The following is a 21,337-nucleotide window of genomic DNA, read 5'->3' on the forward strand; positions in this document are numbered from 1 at the left end:
TGATTGTCAACTACTTGGTGACTAAGTTAAGTGAAGATTTACTAAATTGGTTCAGAATGTTCAGATGGAGTGGATTGGTTCAGCAACTTAATGGGGGTTTTTTTAATCAATATATAACTCATGGATAGCAGATCCATGACAACAAACTATTGATGCCTTGTTATTGTACAAAAAAATATATATATTGAGAGAAGGAATATGCTATTTGGGTACAACAATGGGGGCTGGAGGGACTGACTTTTGAATAGGTGTACATTCCCACTCGCCTTCTTTAGTATGAGAATAAGTAAAAAACTTGGGAGCCCAAGTCTCACCTCTGGATGCCATTTCTCTTGCAAACTCCCTTTGTTTGTCTTCCAGGACTCTCTTTGCTCTTTTTGCTGCTTCCCAGTCGTTGCTCATAATGCCTTGGCTCACCTCACTCCATGCAACTGCTGATTCACTCGGCAACACACTCTGTTCAATATGTTCAACTCACAATCAGGTATGTGTACGTATACTAATTGATGTTCATGTTTTGCTTAATGAGTTAAGACATGCTTTGATCATTGAAGAACTTGAAACAAGTCCAGAGAGCTTTCTATGGATTTTGTCCAATTTCCATTCAATTATAGAAAGCCTGAATGGAGCACAATATGATGAAGAAAGTTGATTGTGGGTTACTTTACCCTTAGGTCTTGAACTGTAGGAGTTCTCAGCCTCCAAATGTTGTCTTTTGCGTTGTATATGATTTCAACTTTACCGCTCTCGATGTTCTTCACAGTGACAGTTCTGCAATGTAAGTTGAATGAGTACAGAGGAAATTGATAGCCATATTTGATGTTTGTTTATGTATTTCTGAGGAATCTGGAAATATTCAATATGGAATTGTTTGAACAGTTCGATTTTGAATTATGAAACCAATAGATATGTTCTTGCAATTATAAACTAATGAAAGATCTTAAACCAATAGATATGCTCTTACAAAGTAGAAGAACAATTAGCACAGAAGCTTAGATTACCTGTCCCATTGACCATTGATCTCGTAGAGAGGCTTTGATGAGAAGCTATCTAAAATTTTTCCTTTGATTGATCTAGCATTTCCTCCAAACCCAAAGAAAGACAGACCTTTACAACGTAACTCAGCTTCAAGACCAGTGTCTTGGCATGCAATTCTGATACTACCACTCCATTCAGCCGCAGGCGTTGGAAGGAATTTGAACATGAGATTTGGTGAATTCATAACATAAGTTTCTCTATGATTTGCAAGTCTCAGCTCTCTCTTACCACTGACTTCCACCTCTACAGATGTCCCTACAAAAGTTGGATTCAAACCCAAATATTTGTTTAGACCAACTAACTGACAGTGTTATTCACTGTGCAAATAACTTCTATCCCCAAACACAAAAGAGAGGAGATTAATAACAGCAACCCTCCACTTATGCCATCTATTATATCAAGATAAATGCAGATTTTAGGTACCATAGAATTTGGCCTTTGGCAGTTGACACCATATCATCTCCAGGTTTTCCTTTTCATCGGTAGCATGGAGCGCGCTCACCGGAGGATGATGTGAAATCTATCACAAATTTCCTAACAGAGTCAGTACAGAAACAGAGAGAGACAAAGATAGAGACAAAGTAAGAACCTGCTCAAGTAGGATATTTAGGGAGCCTGCTGAAGCATGATGGGTCTCCCCAAGAATTGGGTTGAAGGGAGCAATACCAAAAGTTAAAGGACGAAGAGTAGATATGTTCCATGCAACCACAGCCACAAATCTGTCTATTGGGTTCTTCCCATTGTTGCATTTCCGTAACATGTCCTCATTGAAGCAATACACTGATTCACCATAACATTGAAGTTGTGATTTTGGCATGTTCAACTGTGGGGGCACCTGAAATTTACACATACGACTCATACTTTTATCACCAAAACTCATCTTATGCTTGCATTTGTTTGTACATACAATAACCCATAAACTTATATAATTTTAATATAAATATTGATGAGGAAAAAAATAGCACTAACACAGTCAAATTTTGTTTCATTTCACAAATCTAAATATTAATATTACAAAATTAGTTTTTAGGGACAAAAAATGGTAGGATGTAATTACAAAGTCGCATAACATAATTAAATAAACAGTTCATAAACTTAGAGAGAGGGGAGAAAAGAGGTACCTTGAAGTGAGATAAGTCGGATCCTGGCCGTATATCTTTAAAGAGGCTTAGGATGCGTTTGAGCAAGTTAGGAGATCTGTAGTCGGCCGCATCCGATCCTCCCTCCAAAGATAGTGGTTTCGTCAGAGTAATTCTTCTCACCTCCCCCTCCGTGTCCACTCCCGCACCCTATTACATTTCCGGCGTTTTGTCAGTCTAAAAACTTTCTAACTCCCACGCGCTGTTAGGAGCGTCATTTTCACGCACATCAGTGCCAATAACAACAATGGTTTTTTCTAAAGGAAAAAACAAACAAACAAACAAAGAACTTTCCCACGTGCGGCTCTGACCGTTGATAAAAAGTAGCTTGAAGAATTTATTAACAGGATATTGGTTCTTGGTTGAACTAATATCTATAAGACATCTACCCGCCATATGAGACCACCCCACTTTTAACCCTTTAAAAAGAGCTTACCAAAAATAATAAATAAAAAAAAACTTAAATTTTATATTTTGTATCAAAAACATTTTTTCACTCCCAATAATATTCTTAAATTTCAGAAAAAAAAAATCTGCAAAATACTTTTATTATTTTGTTTATGATGGTGTGTGTGGTATTATGAAAATCGTTAATATTTTGTTTCAAAAATATTTCTAGTATTTAAAAAATACTTTTATTATTACCCTTCAACTATTTTAAAAAGTTTAAAAATATTTTATCTCTAATAATTTATATAATAAATATTCATAGTTTAAAAGTAATTCAAATATTTTAAAAATAATAAAAAAAAAATTTATAGTCCAGACGAAATCTATGCATTTTTTTTAAAATATCTTTTTTTAAGGTTAGAATTTGGACTTAAAAATAATGCTATACACTGGACTAAAAATGGGAGTCAAAATATATTGATAAAACCAGTAAGTAATGCAATACACGTAAGAATACATAAAAATTCTTTTCGTAGGTCTTTCCACTAAAAATCTTAATTGTAATTATATACACATATTAAGAGTAATTAATTCAAATTGAAAATTAAAGAGTTACACCTAAATCATAATAAAATAAGATCTAACCTAAAAGAAAAAACAATTCTACCTTGCAAAAACCTAACAATGTTCATATGTTACAAAATCGAGGTATTTATTTTTTCAAATAAGGCTTGAAAATAATAACAATAACAATAATATAATAATAACAATAACAAAGGGAAGAAATATTTTTCATTCCTTTTAGTACAGATATATTAGTTATTAACTTGGAATTTAAAATCTATCCATGGGATTTTTTTTATCCAATCTATATATTTAGTAATTTACCAGACAAACTCTCCCCCTCAGGTAACGATCTAAAAAAATGCAATTTAAATTCAATCGAATTTTATAATTATTCTAGTTTAGTTGATTTATTTTAAAATATACCATCACCTGTCTTTAATTTTCTTTTAAAAAATGACATAAATCTATAAATCTAGAGGCATGTGCTTGCTTCTTTTTTTTCCCTCCAAAATCTAGGGCACCAAATATCTCTTTACTTTTTATCATAAAAAGCAGGCTATAAAAATTTAATTCACGTATAAATTTCATGCAAAGTCTACAAGTTAAAAAAGGAAAAAAAAATAAATATAAACATCAAAAGTTAAGTAAACAAAACCTAAATTAAGAAATCGGCCACCATATTGTTATTTTAATAATGTAAAAAGGTGAAAAACTAGCCAGCCGCGTGAACTCCCCAATGCCGCTAAAGACGGCGATTCAATCAGGGAAAGGACCATTACCAATACTTAAATATTAGACGATGATTCCCAAGATTCCGTTTAAACCGGCCGGAAGACCGCTATCGATTTTCCTAAACCAGAGATAGACGCAGGCCGAGAAAAGCGGTTTTCAGTCGATTCGAGGTGGTTTTGTAAAATCAGCGATGATCGATCCACAATCGACACAGAAAAATCTCACAAATAACATCTAAAGAGAAAGAGAAAGAGAAAGAGAAAGAGGTACATACCATTAGTGGAATCGGTGACGATCGATGGTGCCTGAGTAGTCGCCGACGCCGGAAGTGTGCGGAGTGTAGATTCTTCGATCGAAAGAGATGAGGAAGAAAGAGGAGTCAGTTTAGGTGAAAAGTGAAGAGGAATCGATAGAGAGGAAAAGAGGGGAAAAGCGAGAGAGGTCGGTGTTTGTGCGTCGTGAAGAATAAGAATTTTAGCGATTTAAAAAGGGGATTGTCCAATGAGACGCAAAGGAAAGGATCAATAGAAGGCGCGGTGGTGTGAACGCCATATTATTCTATTTATTGCAAATCATTTACTTATTAAATATAAAATTAAAAGATTTTTTTTTTTTAATTTTAGAGATATATTAAACACAACTGCAACACTATCCTAAACTAAAATATAATTAAAAAATTAATAAAATTCTTAAAACTATTTTTTTAAAAAAAATCAACACTGTTAACAAATATATTCTAATAAATAAAAATGAAGTAAAATAAAACTTTAAGTTCAAAAAAACAAACAGTTAAAAATACTAAAATTAATTATTGTAACCATTTCCAAGAAAAATGAGTAAATATTGCCTTTTTATCAGCATTTTTAGTGTATGGTTAGTATGTTATAAACTTAATTTCTAAATTAGAAGGTAAAATTGTTTAGTAATTACCAAAGTAGAAATTGAATTATTAATTTTTAAAATAGTACATAATGTTTTATCCGCTAATCCATATTTAAATTTGTAGCCAATCTTAAAATTTATAATAAATAATTTTAAAAAAAAGTAATTTGTAAGCTAAATAAATCATATAGAGTAACTAATAAATATTAGAACAAAAAGAAAAATAAAACTATTTATTATATTATACAATTAAATAAATCACGTAATTTCTTAAAAAGGAAAAAATCACAATTAAATAAATTAAACTTTTGTGATTTTACTCATATACCCTACCAAAACATATTATGTCACTTAATAATGAGGACTATATCTGTAATTTAACATTCACAATAAACAAGTATTAATTTGACTTCTTCAATACGATAGAAAAGTCTGGTATAAAGTTACATGTTTACGGAATTACCCAATTACGCGTGCATTTAGCTTTTGCTTCTCTTTTCCGAACAATTTGCAATAGTCTCATTCACACGTGGCTACCACTGTCGGCGCCGGCGCCGGAGCCTATCCCGTTTGACCTTTTGGTCTCCCGCCAGTTGTTGAAAGTAAGCCAATCTTATTTGACCACGTGTCAATCGTATGTCACCTCTTTTTTATTATATTAATTGGATTGTTGAACACGCATTTTGATGTCTTAATTATTAGGTTTTGTATTTTCTGTAATTCTTTCTAATATTGATTATTTCCATAGCGAGCCATATAATTACTCCATCTTTCTTCACCTTTCTTTTATATTAAAATTAAAATTAAAATAATTTCAGTTCAATTATAATCACTTTACCATTAATTAAACCTAATATTATATATAACATCGGTTTATCATTATTTTATATTTCTATTAAGATTCTATTATAATTGGTTAGTTTTTTTATTTTAAATACTAATCATGTGAGATACATTGGGATCGACCCCACCCATAAAGCTGATGGTCTCTTAGTTGATCACCATACTTGCCCGGGTCTAAGTGTAATAATGAGGCTTAGGCCTTGAAGAGAGTCACTCTGAAGACCCACAAATTAGTTGGAATGAATCAACTGAATTGGTAAAATTTAAATTTAATATAAGAAATATATCAATCAACTGAATTGGTAAAATTTAAATTTAATATAAGAAAGATATCGATAGTTCATTTAATACTGTCGAGGCTCACTTAATTTTCGAAATTCCAAAAATCCTACCATTATTTTCAACCGAGATTAAGGGCCTTTTTTTTTTTAAACGACCAATATAAAATAAAGAGAAGCGACCATTTGGAATGGTACGTCCACAACAAATCTCAAACTGTCTAGTCTATGCTGCTTGCCAAACTGAAGAATTTGATGGAGATCGACAACCAACGAGAGTAACGGCTCAAACATCAATCCTTTGGTAGAACTTATCCAACCTCCGATGGAACCCACTTGACCAAAATGGAAGAAGTCAAAACTAAAGAACAAGTATGGTGCGCTGCTAAACGAGGTTTAGAGAATTAATCAAAACATAACTAAGATGCTAGGAATCTTACGCAATCCTAATCCAATCGACTAAGGATCCCCAAGACCAATCGAAAGTCGGTAAATCAAGGGGTAACTTGGACGTGACCAACCGTTTGTCTTGGACCTTGAAGGAAACCATTCTGTATTACGTAACCATAAAAAAAATATATAGCTCGAAATGAATGTGCAACGCATATTCATCCTTAAAACGGGAGAAGTAGACAACTTGAGAAAACAAACTTATAATTAGACTTGTGTGCCCTCACGAACTAAAAGAGGAAATAGATAAAAGATGACGAGGCAAAAAGTAGATCATAAGTGTATGCGTGACAAATAATATAAGGCTAGTTAAGTGACACGAATATTGTATAAGACACTTCTAAGATAGTAATAGACATTATATCTATTAAGTTAGGTTTGAATTGATTATATATATATATATATATATATATATATATATATATATATATATATTTAATTTTGGAACTTTCAAACTATCAATTTAATCTTGAAATTTTGTTTTTTTTTATGAATTTAATAAATAAAAATGGAAAATTTGAAGATGCCTATAAATATAAAATATAAATATAAATATAATAAATAAATAAATTAGAAATTTATGGAATATAAAATTAAAATTTTATATAAATTATATTTTTAAAGTTTTAAACCAAATATATATTAAATTTATAATTTAAGAAAAATAAAGTTAACAATTCTTTGCGTTCGTCACGAGGTAAGAGAGAGAAGGAGGTGATGAGATAGCGATAAAAGAACAGGCCGTGCAAAGCGAAGCAAAGATGGAAGCACCGCTTTAGGGTTCAAAATTTACAGATAAGCCGTCTTTAACTTTTTTTTCCTCTTCGTTTCTTTTCAATCGAGGCAGAGAAAAATTCCTTCCTTTCTTCCCGCCACCGCCATTCCACCGTTCTCCTCCTCCCTTCAGACTCTCCGGAATTAGGTAATTTAGTTCATGGTAATTGTGGTTTTTGTTTATGTTGCTGCTTGGTTTCTTTTTTCATATCTTCATTTTCTTATCCCTAATGATGCGTTTTTGTAATTTGGGTTTTTTTTTTCTCATTGCCGTTTTAGTGTTTTTGTTGTTTCGCATGGTTCAATTGTTCAATAATCCGCTCTGTTTGTCCCGGAAGTGAGGGGATACGAATAATTGTGGGCATTGAGGGATGTCAATTTAGGCCTTACATCTCTCTCCATGCGAACATTTCTCGCTCGTCTATGTAATCTTAGAAATTCCTGGGTATTACCTTATTCGAATAGGTTGCTGGCATTGAACAAGCTTGTATTTGACTTAATTCACCAATAAAATCATTATGTCTGGATACATTTTTTTACCCGACTTCTCATACAGCTTCAGCTTAATTTTCCCGTGGTCATGTTGGTCAGCTTTTGCTGAATTGCCCAAGAATGACTTCTATTTGTCTGTCTCTTATACGGTCACTATGGTGTGAGATCCTACCTCGGTTGGAGAGGTGAATAGAACATTTTTATTGGGGGTGGAAACTTCTCCCTAGTAGACGTGTTTTAAAACCGTGAGGCTGACAGCGATACATAACGGAACAAAGCAGACAATATCTACTAGCAGTGGGCCTGGGCTGTTACATATGTTCTCGTGTATTCTTTAGATTTTGCATTAGGTTTCATGGGTATGATGAGTCGCTCATATTCTTGCATCTGCTGTTCTTTTTTGGTTTTCATCGCAAAATAGAAAAAAAAAATTATGTGGGTATTCTTGCATTTGTCGTGCTTATTTTGCTTTGTTCCAGAATTGAGTGCCACATTACAGTTGACATTAACTTCATGAGAATTATGATGGGGCACTTTTCTTGTTGTGATTACGTACACAACCTATGATATTGTATCTATGGCTTATTTCTATCCATTCAAATTGATAGTCAAATTTGTTTACTTTTCTTGGAGCCTCTTTCTGGGCTAGGAGTTAGGACTAATGCAAGTATTTGTACTTTGTTTCATGAAATTTTATGACAGGCACACACATGGCATCCCAAGTTGTTCGTGAATGGATTGGGATTAACAACTTCGCACCGGCTACACAAGACAAATTACTTGAGTTGCTTGGAAAGCTGAAGCAGGAGGTCATATACTCATACCCATATGTCGAGATGACAAAATCCATATCTACATGATCTATTTTTCCATTCTGCTTTATCTGCATTTCATTTTTTTCACAAACTCTAAAGATTCATTTACTTTTGATATCTCTCTATAGAATGTTGCCACCTTGACGGTACTTGTAATGGGAAAGGGTGGTGTTGGAAAGTCATCCACTGTGAATTCCATTATTGGTGAAAGAGCGGTATCTGTTAGTCCTTTTCAGGTACTCATTAGTAAATCACTTCACTTGTATTTTCGTTGATTCAAGTGTACAGAAGGTGCACAATTTGATTTAAGAAATGAAATATTTATAGTCAGAAGTGCCAAGGCCTGTGATGGTTTCTCGCTCGAGGGCTGGATTTACATTAAATGTCATTGATACACCTGGCATCATAGAAGGTGGTTATATCAATGATCAGGCACTTGAGATCATAAAACGGTAAGTTTATTTATTATTATTTTTATTTCAAATTAATTATTATGATATAATCAATTGATGTTTACCCTTACTTGTATATCTTTATCCTTCTTTTTTGGGATTTCTTTTGGGGGTTGGTGAGCAGCTTTCTTTTGAATAAGACCATAGATATTCTTCTCTATGTGGATCGCTTGGATGCATATAGAGTAGATAACTTGGAAAAGCAGGTTATTAGGGCCATAACAGAGAGCTTTGGTAAAGCAATATGGAGTAGGGCTTTGGTCGTCCTTACTCATGCTCAATTTTCCCCACCAGATGGATTACCATATGATGAGTTTTTCTCCAAAAGATCAGAAGCTCTACTGAAAACAGTCCGAGCGGGTGCCTCTTTCAGCAAACGAGATACTCAGGTGGCTTTCGCCATTTTTATTAGTCGTTGTCAGCAAATCTTGAGTTCCATTTTGTTCCCTTGTGCAGTTTTTAGTTGTATGCCCCGTCTATGTGAACAGATTTTTAGTTGATAGTATTCATTTTATCACGCTAGATATCTCCTTAGAAAAATCAACTCCAAAGGGTTGTGAAAGGAAACATCAAGCATTGAAAATTAAACACGTGCAAATAGCTTAATTGTTTGAGTGAGATTACTTAAAGCACGTGAATAGCAGAAATGCATGACGGTCACTTTTCGGGTTATATCTTCATTTTTCTGTTAAAACTATGTTTTGTTGCCACTGTAGAGGACAAAGTGAGCTATTTTGTTGTTGGCATGCTTAAAACATGCAAGTGTTCTTTGATTGATTACTTATTTCATAACAAGTGGCTAATGCATTCAAGGATTTTTGGTAGTTAGTTTGTGAATTCTTGATGAGTTATAACAATGGCATTTAATGTCTTTGATCTTTCTTTCAGTAAATCTGTAGTATTCTGGAATGAGATGAAACCATGTCTTCCTTTTGATCAACAAAACCTTACATTCATTTATCTGTTGTCTCGTTGAATGATAAAAATATCTATCTAAATTCTATACCTTCTAGGTACCGAAAATTCCAGTTGTTTTAGTTGAGAACAGTGGACGGTGCAACAAGAACGACAAAGATGAAAAGGTTCTACTTCTCTCTTCTTAAAAATCCTCATCAGAATGTTTTCAAATTAATGGTTTTGAATGTTCTTTTTCTCAATAGGTTCTTCCAAATGGGACTGCGTGGATTCCTCACTTGGTTGAGACGATCACCGAAGTCGTGTCGAATGGAAGCAAGTCTATTTTTGTCGATAAGAAGTTGATCGAGGGCCCGAACCCCAATCAAAGGGGGAAGTTGCTGATTCCCCTTATTTTAGCTCTCCAAGTATGCATCTGGAACTTAAGATTTCTATAGTTTTGCCTCTCTCTTTTACTATTCAGGGATTGAGCCTCTCTATTTGCTTCTCTTTTTGGCTTGTTTACAGTATCTCTTTGTCGTTAAACCTATCAAGCAAGCAATAATAAGTGACATATCGAACGAAAAGAGACTGTCATGGGAGGTAGACGCATGAGACGAGCTTGTACGACTGCAAGTAAAGTAGCGATTTGGCCCCATCAATATTCTCAACAATGAATATGGCTTTTCTGTGAGTTAAACTCATTAGTCTGTTGTTCGTGTTGAGTTCAGTTATTGTCGTGTTTTGTAGAATTTTGAATTTTGAGAGATCCGAGTTTCTCTATTATGCAAATTCGTGCACGCTGCAACCTCAATTCGGGTACTCATATTAACTTAAAAGGATTGCATTTCTTTCCTTCCGTTTGATCCTTACCTAATCCTTGTCACTCTCCAGATGACCATCATCTTCCTTCCGTTTTATGTCACCTTATTCTTCTTTGTTTCTCTTAGAATTTTTCTTTCATAGATTTATAAAGATAATTTTTTTGGGTTCTTTTTTTCCTGTTAAATATAAGTTGTACTAAATTAAAATTAAGGTATATGAATAAAAATTAAATTAAATAATAATTAGTATTTTAATAATGTAACTTAAACAGAAATAAAATAGTTAAAACCACATTAATAATCTAAATTCAATAATTTAATAAAATTGTTGAAATTAAAGTATATGAATAAAATTAAATTATCCTCTTTAACAATTTTTCTGTAGGCCACTATTTCCACGGTCAAATTTCTACTGCTGCAAGAGCAATTCTGAGACCCATATAAAAGATTAAGAAGTATGTTCAACAATATTACAATAAAATACAAGGAAAAGAAAAGAAATGTCATGCATGTGCATTATAGACTAGTTATATTTATTTCATATAATGAAAATTAGAAATTAATCGGTGGTTCGATATGTGTTCGATATGTACTAACGATGCATCCCGTCCAGACTCGTTTAAAAAATCAATTACAAAGAAACCTTGCAGGAAGGAGGAAAGGAAAATACAGAGATGTCCTCTTTAACATGAAGAAGCTAAACCCATAACTCACTACTAAACACCGCTGTTTCAGTTTATACAGACGGGATCCCTCGAACATGCTTCATAACCTTTTAAGTTGTTTGTTTAAAGAAAAAAAAAATAGAAAAAGAAAAAACCGTTTCCAGCTTCAGAAAGGTTCATGAGCTTACAGGTTCTAGTCCATGTGATTATGGAAGCCTGGGAGAAGGGAAGTAATAAAGCCAAAGACTATCATTTGGATTTCCTTCACCACTCCCCACCAGTTAAGACCACCATTTGCAGCACCAGGCTCTGCTACATTCTCATTTTCAACAGCTCGGTTCTCTTCATTTCCAAGTTGGTTCTCACCCTCTGCCCCCGCTCGTCCCTCTGCCATTATTTGTAAGAAATTTGGCGTACAACTCAAACTTTACAGATAGATGGAAAAGGAGCTAATTGTAATTCATAAACCATGGTTATGTGGTATTGAGAAAAAAGGTACCTGCAAAAGCAGCAGCAGCAATCGCAGCCTCTTGCCCTGCAGCTGGAGCAGCAACCGGAGCGTTCTCTGCTTGAACTCCTGGTCTTGGGGGATGGGGAGGTGCAGCTGCCCTTTGCATGCCTAGTGAAAGCCGTCGTATCAATGGTGTAAGCGCTCCCGTTTGATATCTGTGAAATGCCCAAGAGAGGATCGGCTTAATACATAGCTTCACTAATATAAAGACAATAAAATGTCAATCGGGAAAAGAGCATATAATACTTGTCGAGACCTATTAAAGGATAGAAGCAAACGGTCGGTCATTTTATGTTATGTTTATCAGAAATCATACAGAAAGTAAGGAACTAGTAATAGTTAAATAATACGAATACTTACAGATAGACTATTGAAGCACAAATCACCAGAACAATAAGTCTTTGTCTTGAACCATCTTGATGAACAATAAAAATTACAGCAGCAAGCTTCAATATGAGCAATAAATCAATCTGTATTGCAATTTGAAATCTTCTAACAACTTGTCTTTGAGGTGCTGGTTGCTGCTGTTGTGGCTGTTGTTGTCCTCCTACTCGCCCATTCTCCTCAGCTGCTGTGCCACCCTCAGAACTTGTTCTATTACTGCTATGAGATCTACTGCAGTATAAATAAATAAAAATATATCACAACACATTTGAGCAAAATCTCGTTCCAAGTAAATAATCATCACACTGAAAACCAAATACTTGAAAATTACAAATGATAGAAGTAAAAAATTTCAACTCGTCAAGCATTTTCGTTGGTGAGAAAAGATGGGAGGTTGACATTCAAAATGATATATATGATGTGTTAGTTCCTGGACATTATATCAAAATATGAAAACCATCTTCATTAAAGGTTGTTGACTCGAGATCATCATAAAATTAGCTTGTATGGACATGAGAAGTTTACATGAAAAACATCACTCAAACTGGGAGCAGAAGCTTTTTAATTGTCCAGTGTTAAGAACTGAATCAAGTATGTCAACATGGGATAGAAGAAGGGGGTTATACAGGTGAATCCCGTAAGCTAGAAGGATAGTAGTTAAAAGTAAAGCTAGAAGAGTGTTCTGTAGTAAGGGAGATTAAAGACCTCTTGAACGCCTAGGTAGCTTATAACTAATTCATTAAATCAAAACGAAATAAATGGCAACATGTTTTGCTCAATCAAATCCTTATTGAAACATCAAAATGTCATTCAATAAATTATCTGTTTTAATTCATTTTACAGAATAGTGATAGAGATACTGACGTGGGTATGCTGTAAGTCAAAGGAATAAGATTGTTAGTTGACATTCCAATAACTGGGCCTCCCATTGATGGAAAAGCAGGAACCGCATAAATACCAGCTCCACGATTTTGATTATCCAAAGGAGCTGATCCAGGAACAAGTGCAGGATACATTATTGGAATCATTTGCACACCACCATTTGGAACAGTGGGGAAACTGGAAAATTTGGGAACCTGAAACCAGCATATAAAGAATTTAGAAAGAATCATGTCTCTAAAGTAAACATTTGCACGGGCCAATGTACGTTAAAATTCAGATTGCCAGAAACAAATCAGGAAAACACTTTTTGATTAGATACGTTAAAATTTTAAATAGCACCGTGTCACAGGCCAATGTAGTTTCTACGGAACCACATGTATTTAAACTCAGTTGTCAGCCTCATTCTGTCAGTTGCACTAGAGTTTACAGGTTGTGCCTTCATGTTAGATAGGACATCCGTATAATGAAAATCATTTTTTGGGAAATTAATATGTTTCCCTGATAGTTATTTTCTTCCTAGCTCAACATCATTTGGTACCAAAGCAAGGTTCTTGCTTGGACTGAAGGATGCAACAAACCGAATAAAAAATCACTATTAACAGAGTTGAGCTGCATGATGTTATGTTCAATATTTAGCAGCTATTTATACAAAACAAACTGTGTTATTTTGTCGTGTAGACCCTCTGTAGAGAAAATTGGAGGCACAAGGATTTATCTCATGCAAATTAAAAGGCCTTCAACCAAAAACCAGCATTCTACGGAGGAAACAGTCTATCACCATAACTCTATCAGATCGATCCTGCAACAACTTAACACATGAGTTGCAGAATCCGATTTCGTTTCATTTGCGAGCGAACAAACTGTCTTGATAGGTTCAGAACATTCCTTAATAGTAAACTCTGAAAAGGGGACGGACCCGGATATTCATGCACATCATCAAACACCTAAAAAATAGATAACTCAATTGGCTCCGAACCTTCAAAGAGTCTCTGCAACACTCCACAAACTCATCTTATAATCAACATTTAAGACGCAACGTGCTCTCTCATACAAGAGTCACTGTGACCTGAATTCCAAATTTTACCCAAGCTTTCGACCCTCCTCCGACAGTCCATTGTGAAGGAATTGTCCATTCCCAATTTCAAGTAATTCACACATCTTAAAAACTTTTCCCTCCAAATTGCAAAATTAATTTCTAGAGCAAATTGCAATGTACGAGTTCGCTAAAACTCACACGTTTCCCACATTCAATTCAAAAGGTAATGCGATAGCGGTGTCAATACATAAGAGCATACACATAGCAGGTCAATTGTAAAGGTAAACAAACCCTAAGGAAGAAGATTAACAAGAAACCTCCATTAAAGACAGTCAAAAAAGAAAAAGTCGCCTGAAATCGAAATTCTCCGGTCGAACTAAAACGAATTCGCATAAACTCAACCAAAATCGAAAATAAAAATTGGAAAAAATCCTGGACCTGGGCGCGTTCAAGATTGTCATCCTGCCATTTCAGAGCAGAAGAGGGTTGAGAGCTTGAAGGGATCGCTTCCGGTCCTTCCGCCATAGGAACTTGGAAGTATATCAAATCAAATCAAATTCCAATTTCTTCTTTAGCACACTCTCTTCCCTTCAACTATCGAAAATCATTATCTCACAATTAAACTCCAATTTCTTCTGTAGGCGAGGCAAAATGGCTTTATAGTTCGACAATCGTGTCTTCACCAATTGAAACGCGCCACGTCAGCATCAAGTTTTACAGCCATTTTAATTGTTTTATCGAAAATTTTCATCTACATCCATAACCACTAAATTTAAAATAAATATTGAAAATAATTTTAATTTTTTAATGAGTAAAATTATGAATTTTTAGCAATTTTATTTTATTAAAATTATTCAATTTATGAAGAAAAAAAAATTACAGCATTTTATTAAAATTAGTGGATGAATTAACAAAGTATAATTTAATGAAATTATAAGTTAGAGATAATATTGCATGAAATGAATATGTTATTTTTTTAAATAAATAATTTAGGCTTAGAGGGGTAGATCGGAAGTTAGAGTGAAATCGGAGGGGTAAATGAGGAAAAAAGTGAGAAGAAAGACAAAGATCCAATGAGTTTACCCATTGAACTCGGGTTGCGTGTGACGTGTTCACCAGTGTTTGAAGACAGAGTTTTTGAGTGGGCAAAAATCAAGACACCCTCTCAAAAATTAAAGCTAAGGTAAAGCAAAATTCCCACTCCCAATTTTCTCTGCAACTCCTTAAAGCTTCTTCTTCTTTCTTCAAAATCTTCGCCCTCAAGATCTCCCTTTCTCTTCTTTTTTCCAATCACAACAATGCCTATCAATACCGAATCTACGCCGCCTCCCTTGATCGGAAAAATTGGCCCTTACACCGTGTTCATGACCCCGCCGTCCACTCCTTCGCCCGCCTCTCCGCCGCAGCCGGTTTTCGAGTCCCCTAAGAAGGTCATTCAGCCGCCTCCTGTTCAGCCTCCGCCTCAGCAGTTCGATAAGTCTGTTTCTGTTGATACTGTGGCTAATGGGAATGCCTCCGTCGCTGGATTCTTTAGAAATGCGGTCTCGAAAGTGCAGAATGGTAATTCTTATTATTTGAACTTAATGTTGCGATATTGAAGGTCCAGGAGACGGAATTTAGAGTATGATTTTAGTGTTTTTGCTTGTGGAGCTACACAATAACTCCTCTAGAGAAATTGATGAGTTGTTGAATGATGGAATTTCGTGATTTCAGCAGTGTTTTAGCCCTATTGCTTCATGTGTTGCCATTGTTCCTTTTCTTTTTTGTTGTTGCCATTATTGGTAACAAGGGGAGACATGTTTATGAATCTTAGTACTCTCACTGTCTTGTCTTGTGAATTTCTTCTCCAACATAATGTTCTTCTGTATTTGCTTCTTCAAAGTTGGTTTTCTTGTCAAATTTGATGACAATCTCTCCAACCGTCCACTGCCCGTAAATATTGTCTTTTTAGACTTTCCCTCGAGGTTTTTAAACGCGTATATTAGAAAAAGGTTTCTACACTCTCTTTGGGACTTTTCCTTTCAAGCTTATTGTCTTCTTTGAGCTTTCTTTTCCAGGCTTCCCCACAAGGTTCTAAAACATGTTTGCTAGGGAGAGGTCTACACTTTTATAAGAAATGTTTTATTCTCCTCTCTGACTGATGTTGGACCTCACAATTCTGCTAGAGAGAGATTCTACACCCTTATAAGAAATGCTTCGTTCCCCTCTCCCACCGATACGGGATCTCACAATCCACCTCTCTTTAGAGCCTAGCGTTCTCACTAGTACACCTTCTAGTGTCTGGCTCTGATATCATTTGTAACAGTCTGAGGCTACTTCGTCAACCTCACAGTTTTAGAATGTATCTACTAGGGAGTCTTATAAGGAATGCTTCATTTCCCTCTTCCATCTCTTTGGTATGCTCTCCACGTGAATATGTGCAAACATGTATACTCATTTGTTAGTGAGAATTGTGTTCTTGGTTGGGACATCGAGGGAAAGAACAGAACAAAAAGAACAAAATTAGTGGCAAACGTTTGCTTCATAGCTTAAATATTTCTTCCATGCAGCTTTTTTTTTTTTTTTTTTTTCTGTAAACAATCAAAACATAAAGTTTTTGGTGCAATTTTGCAGCACATTCAAGCTTGGATGACCATTTGGCTCGCTGGTTCGGGTTAAATCAATCCAAGTACCAGTGGGCGCTAGATGACTATTACGAGAGCAAGGGAATGGTATGCATCTGCTCAAATTCATTAGTACTTCAATTTCATATTCTTGTGTATTCTTTTCTGAAATTTAGTGTTATTTCTCCTAATTCTTGAACATTTATACTCGTTCATTTCGCTTATCCATAGTCTATTTTTTTGGCCTTTTCATAATTGAAACAACCACAATAATTTATTGAAACTGCACACGAAGTAACTTTGAAGCGAACTTTCACTACCATTACATGAAATAACTTTGAAGTAAGTGTCTCTGTAATAGCCCCAGCCCCAGCCCCAAGTTCATGCTAGCAGATATTGTCTTTTTTAGGCTTTCTCTTCTGGACTTTCCTTCAAAGTTTTTAAAACGCGTCTACTAAAGAATGTTTCGTTCCCTTCTCCAACCGATGTAGGATTTGACAGTCTCTCTAACTTCTTCACTTTTTCGATTGAGTGCATTTATTTTCATCAAATACATAGGGTTAACTTGTGGAACCTATCTGTTGAGAAAGAAAAGTAGGATGAAGAGGCTAACTGTGCTGCGGACGTGTGATCGAAGTTAGCCCTTATGCTTCTATAGAGTGAAGGGAAGCAATATTATATACATTTCTTGCTTGCCTTTGCTGAATTCTATGATTTAGTGCATGAACAAGAACCCTATAGTTTTTTGCTTGGAGAGGGGACAAAGTATTCCTTATAAGAGTGTGGAAACCTCTCCCTAGCAGATACGTTTTAAAACTTTGAGGGGAAGTCTAGAAGGAAAAACCCAAAAAGGACAATCTCTGTTAGTGGTGGGCGTGGCCAGTTACAAATGATATTAGAGCCAGATACCGGGCAGTGTGTCATAGCGAGAATGTTGGGCTCCTAATGGAGTGGATTGTGAGATCCCACGGTTAGTTGGAGAGGGGAATGAAGCATTCTGTAAAAAGATGTGGAAACCTCTCTCTAGCAGACACGTTTTAAAATGAAATGCGCTTGTACATTGAATTCTATATTGAATTAAACTATGTATATATGAGATGTTGAATCATAGCATTCTTCTGTTACTGCAGGAAAATGGGGACATGAAAGCGAAGGAACCGTCGAGCAAAGCCCAGAGCGTGTAACAGGTGCTAAACATGTTTGGTTTTGTTTTGATATCACCTTTTGTTTGCTTCCAGAATCAAAATTATTATATGTTTGTAGGAACTCCTCATCTTTGGACAGTATAGAAACTATTTATACCTTATCTATGCAATGGCTGAACTGGATCTCATTGCTTATGAAACACTGATGAAGAGGTCGGCCATTATACGAAAATCGACAGAATTCAGTCGTGTTGTAGTTGTTAACCCGTGTAATGTTATGTATTGTCGTCGTCGTCGTCGTCTTCTTTTTCCCGAGTTGATTCATCTTTTGTTCTTTTGAAGCTGAACCTATGGCTTATGTATTTTGAGCTACCTTTTTTTGGTTATTTGTGGCATTGTAATGAAGGCAATGTTTGGCTACATCAATCCAAGGCAATGTTTGTCTAAATCAGTTGTTATAGTTTATAGAAATGATGAACATACATTGACTAAATTAAAATACGAGAAAATGACATTATTCTCACCACTGGTTTCAATCCTTTTTGTCCTCAAAGATATATTGTGCTTCTAGTGGACTACATCACTGGTAAATATTGTCGTCTTTGAATTTTCGTTTTCGGGCTTTACCTCAAATTTTTTTAAACGTGTCTATTATCTTATAAAACATGTTCTGTTCTCCTCCTCAATCGATGAGATCTCACGAATGGGTACTTACACCCTAGCTAATCCGGCTGATATTTCAATTGGACTTAGCACGCCTCTTTCTGCATAAATGGTGATGCTAAGTTATTTCCTAAAAGCCCAAAAGGTGTGTATATAATCAGTTTTGTTGTGTTTGAATGTTATTTAGTGGTGCATCTGAAGCTTCTTTTGATCTTAAGTTTGTCATTAAAGCTCGGATACCGTATTTGAACTATATAATTTGAAAAAAAAGAAATAAAAAGGAAATGAAACTGTTGACTCTGATGTGAATCTTTCCTTTGCTGGAGACTCTGATGTATGTCCCAAGGTTCAACACCACAACTGTCTGTCTGGAGTACGTCGATAATGTCAATATCTTGGTCGAACAAACTTCACATAGAAGGGTGTGAAAACCTCTCTCTAATAAGCTCAGTTTTAAACTATGAGGCTGACGGTAATATGTATGCCAAAGCACCTACTCTATTTGACCCCATATGGCAAGGAAGCTTAAGAGCTTAGTTTGAACAAGCAGGGGAGTTTCCACGCCCTCGAAGAAACAGGAGGTACACATCTTCCATGTCCACCCCTCGCATCACACACTCATTTAAACCCTCACGTGGCTAGATAGACGCCACTTAAAGGTCACCACATTGCTTGTAGCAACATTGTAAAATTTTATAATTGTAAATTTTTGGGAAAAGGGGACCTTTCAATTTCATATATTTTGGTGGCTCAAAAGTAAATCAAGATCGAATTGGGATTACAGAGAGCTTTTTATGGATGCATTATTACTGGTTTTTAACCCATTTTATCCCATCATTTTCAGATTAGATTTAACACAGCATTCATTAATTATTAATCTGTAAAATTATCACAGGCAAATTTGGATATCAAGCTATCTACGGCTAGCTACCAGAATGTGACTCAAAGATATGGACCAGCCCATGTCTGCCCCATCAATTCCATCACAGAGGCCTTGGGAGACCATCTTATGTGGCTCATCACATGCACTTGATCCACCTCTGAGCAAGCTGTGTTCATCATTCTTAGACTCGTTATTGGAGAGCAGGACCATTACTGCCTTGTAATCTATCTTATAAACATATCACATTATATGCTCCTCAAGCTAGAGTCGATCGGCATCGAAACACAAGCTTTCGATTTCCCGATCGTCTCTGGCTTACATTGGAAGATCTAAAGAAAAAATCGGATACTCATATGGGAATTTATCCCTTTGAATTATTATAGGTAATCTTGAACATTATCTATAGTGATAACATTTAAGTATTATAAAATTGATGAAGTAGTTTAACTAAGAACACTATACTGCCAAGTGCTATCTCTTTTTATTTTATAATTTTATGTTGTTACTTAGCCGTTGAACCAGCCGCCCTCTAAAGTCTTTTTAGGTTAAACAACTCCCACCTTTTTTAGTTGGGATTCTTTTTTATTTTATTTTAGTGAAATATTGTTGGTAATGAATTAATTTAATGCCGAGAGTTGGTTTAATATCGATCTAAATAAATTTTAATATATTAAATAAAATCACATCATTTCGCGAGAATAATATCTTTAAATTTTTTTTAAAAAAATTAAAAAAATTATTAGAGTATTTTTTATATTATAGCAAGGTTTTTGGAAGTGTATTTAATATAATAAAGAAAAAATGTTTGCCACAAATATTTTGAGGACATAACCATCCAACTTTGGAGCTTCCTTTTTTCTTTATTTAATAAATACCAAACACTTTAAGAGTTATTGAGTTGCTAGGGCTACCCTTTTGATGACACCTCCACATCTCCCTTTTTCTCATTATTATTTCTTATTCATAATTTAAATTAAATTTCCTTATTTTATTATATACTAGTGTAGGTCTATTTGGTACTCCATCACATTCCCTACGTTTTAATTTAAAATTTTTATAATTTTAAGTGCAAAATTTATTGATATTTTTATTAATTTAACAGAAGAAATATTTTCAATCTCAAATTTAAAATTGTCAAACTGCATAAAGTGGGGCCCTCAACCATAGCTCCAAAATTATATATATATTTATTTATTTTTTAAATCCTAGCCAGCCATTTTTTAGCGATTGGGGAAAAAAAACACATCAATAATTTAAAAAATGTATTTATTCCAAGAACCCCACCCCTCAATTATTAACGATTTAAATGCTTGAAAGCCCTGAATTTCATCCACAAATTTGTTGTTTTTATCTATTCATTTCAAATATTTAAAAAAACGTTCAATTTTCAAAGATTAAATTTTTTATATTAAGACTAAAAAAAATTGAATTTGGAATCAAATGGGTTACAAAATAACCATTCCCAAATATAGAATATGGTATGACATGTTTGGTTTTAGTTGGAATCTAAATAATACATGGGAGAACAAGTTGGCAAGAGCTCCAAAACTCTGGTTTTTTTTTTTTTTTTTTAATGATATAATTTAAAATCATATATTTACATTAAATATTTGCATTATTAGCAGTTCAATCTACTTCATATGTATACAATTTAGAGTGTCTCTATTTGTGTGATTTGGACATTGTTTAATGAAAGTTTGAAGCTGTGAATGTAGTGTTGGTTGTGGCCTACATTGAGTTATGAGGACTGATGGAGAAAGAACTGTCCCATTCATATTCTAAGTCCTCGAACCCCCAGAATTCATCCTTCTCTTCCGCTTCTTCCTCCTCCGGCATTTTCCACCTCTCCGTATCGACATATCGGTCCTCCATCACGTCGAGTACCTGTCAATACCCAAAATAGTCGATTCTGCTTAGCTTCGCCTTTGCTGGCGCTATCGTGAAAAAGCTCATCACATTTAAATTTGATATGATCCCTGTCGTCGGGGGGGGGGG

General features: G+C 34.8%; 5 protein-coding genes across 8 annotated transcripts in view; 2 read left to right on the forward strand and 3 right to left on the reverse strand.

The window, feature by feature from the left end:
• Positions 1 to 74: 74 nt before the first annotated feature.
• LOC111436614 (oxysterol-binding protein-related protein 4C-like) lies at positions 75 to 4,382 on the reverse strand. The gene is made up of 7 exons (XM_023074356.1): positions 4,141 to 4,382; positions 2,160 to 2,327; positions 1,628 to 1,873; positions 1,462 to 1,558; positions 1,002 to 1,293; positions 669 to 771; positions 75 to 456 (listed from the first exon to the last, which is right to left on the reverse strand). Exons 1-7 carry the CDS (start codon positions 4,141 to 4,143, stop codon positions 202 to 204), a joined length of 1,164 nt encoding a protein of 387 aa, XP_022930124.1. The 5' UTR covers positions 4,144 to 4,382; the 3' UTR covers positions 75 to 201.
• Positions 4,383 to 7,007: 2,625 nt separating this feature from the next.
• On the forward strand, positions 7,008 to 10,666 carry LOC111436628 (translocase of chloroplast 34). The gene is made up of 8 exons (XM_023074359.1): positions 7,008 to 7,241; positions 8,288 to 8,394; positions 8,529 to 8,636; positions 8,728 to 8,852; positions 8,977 to 9,241; positions 9,866 to 9,934; positions 10,013 to 10,174; positions 10,275 to 10,666. The coding sequence occupies exons 2-8, from the start codon at positions 8,296 to 8,298 to the stop codon at positions 10,359 to 10,361; spliced, it is 915 nt and encodes a 304-aa protein (XP_022930127.1). The 5' UTR covers positions 7,008 to 7,241; positions 8,288 to 8,295; the 3' UTR covers positions 10,362 to 10,666.
• Positions 10,667 to 11,076: 410 nt separating this feature from the next.
• Positions 11,077 to 14,694, reverse strand: LOC111436643. 2 transcript variants are annotated; one of them, XM_023074369.1, is made up of 5 exons: positions 14,487 to 14,694; positions 12,995 to 13,206; positions 12,107 to 12,358; positions 11,735 to 11,901; positions 11,077 to 11,622 (listed from the first exon to the last, which is right to left on the reverse strand). In XM_023074369.1, exons 1-5 carry the CDS (start codon positions 14,571 to 14,573, stop codon positions 11,429 to 11,431), a joined length of 912 nt encoding a protein of 303 aa, XP_022930137.1. In that variant the 5' UTR covers positions 14,574 to 14,694; the 3' UTR covers positions 11,077 to 11,428. The 2 variants fall into 2 exon arrangements, with proteins under 2 accessions (XP_022930137.1, XP_022930130.1); XM_023074362.1 differs by having other exon boundaries at positions 12,107 to 12,361.
• A 470-nt stretch (positions 14,695 to 15,164) lies between these two features.
• Positions 15,165 to 18,218, forward strand: LOC111436698 (myb-related transcription factor, partner of profilin-like). Of its 3 annotated transcripts, none has more exons than XM_023074425.1 (4): positions 15,165 to 15,608; positions 16,662 to 16,759; positions 17,782 to 17,838; positions 17,915 to 18,218. In XM_023074425.1, the coding sequence occupies exons 1-3, from the start codon at positions 15,347 to 15,349 to the stop codon at positions 17,833 to 17,835; spliced, it is 414 nt and encodes a 137-aa protein (XP_022930193.1). In that variant the 5' UTR covers positions 15,165 to 15,346; the 3' UTR covers positions 17,836 to 17,838; positions 17,915 to 18,218. The 3 variants fall into 3 exon arrangements, with proteins under 3 accessions (XP_022930193.1, XP_022930194.1, XP_022930196.1); XM_023074426.1 differs by having other exon boundaries at positions 17,936 to 18,218; XM_023074428.1 differs by having other exon boundaries at positions 17,941 to 18,218.
• Positions 18,219 to 20,927: 2,709 nt separating this feature from the next.
• Positions 20,928 to 21,337, reverse strand: part of LOC111436617 (probable receptor-like serine/threonine-protein kinase At5g57670) — a 2,950-nt gene continuing 2,540 nt past the window's right edge. Inside the window, exon 7 of the mRNA XM_023074358.1 lies at positions 20,928 to 21,226. Within this exon, the coding sequence (XP_022930126.1) occupies positions 21,071 to 21,226 (156 nt within the window). The 3' untranslated portion in view covers positions 20,928 to 21,070. The remainder of the gene's footprint in view (positions 21,227 to 21,337) is intronic.

The sequence above is a fragment of the Cucurbita moschata genome, unplaced genomic scaffold, assembly GCF_002738365.1.
Source record: "Cucurbita moschata cultivar Rifu unplaced genomic scaffold, Cmos_1.0 Cmo_Scf00003, whole genome shotgun sequence".
Classification (NCBI taxonomy): Eukaryota; Viridiplantae; Streptophyta; class Magnoliopsida; order Cucurbitales; family Cucurbitaceae; genus Cucurbita; species Cucurbita moschata.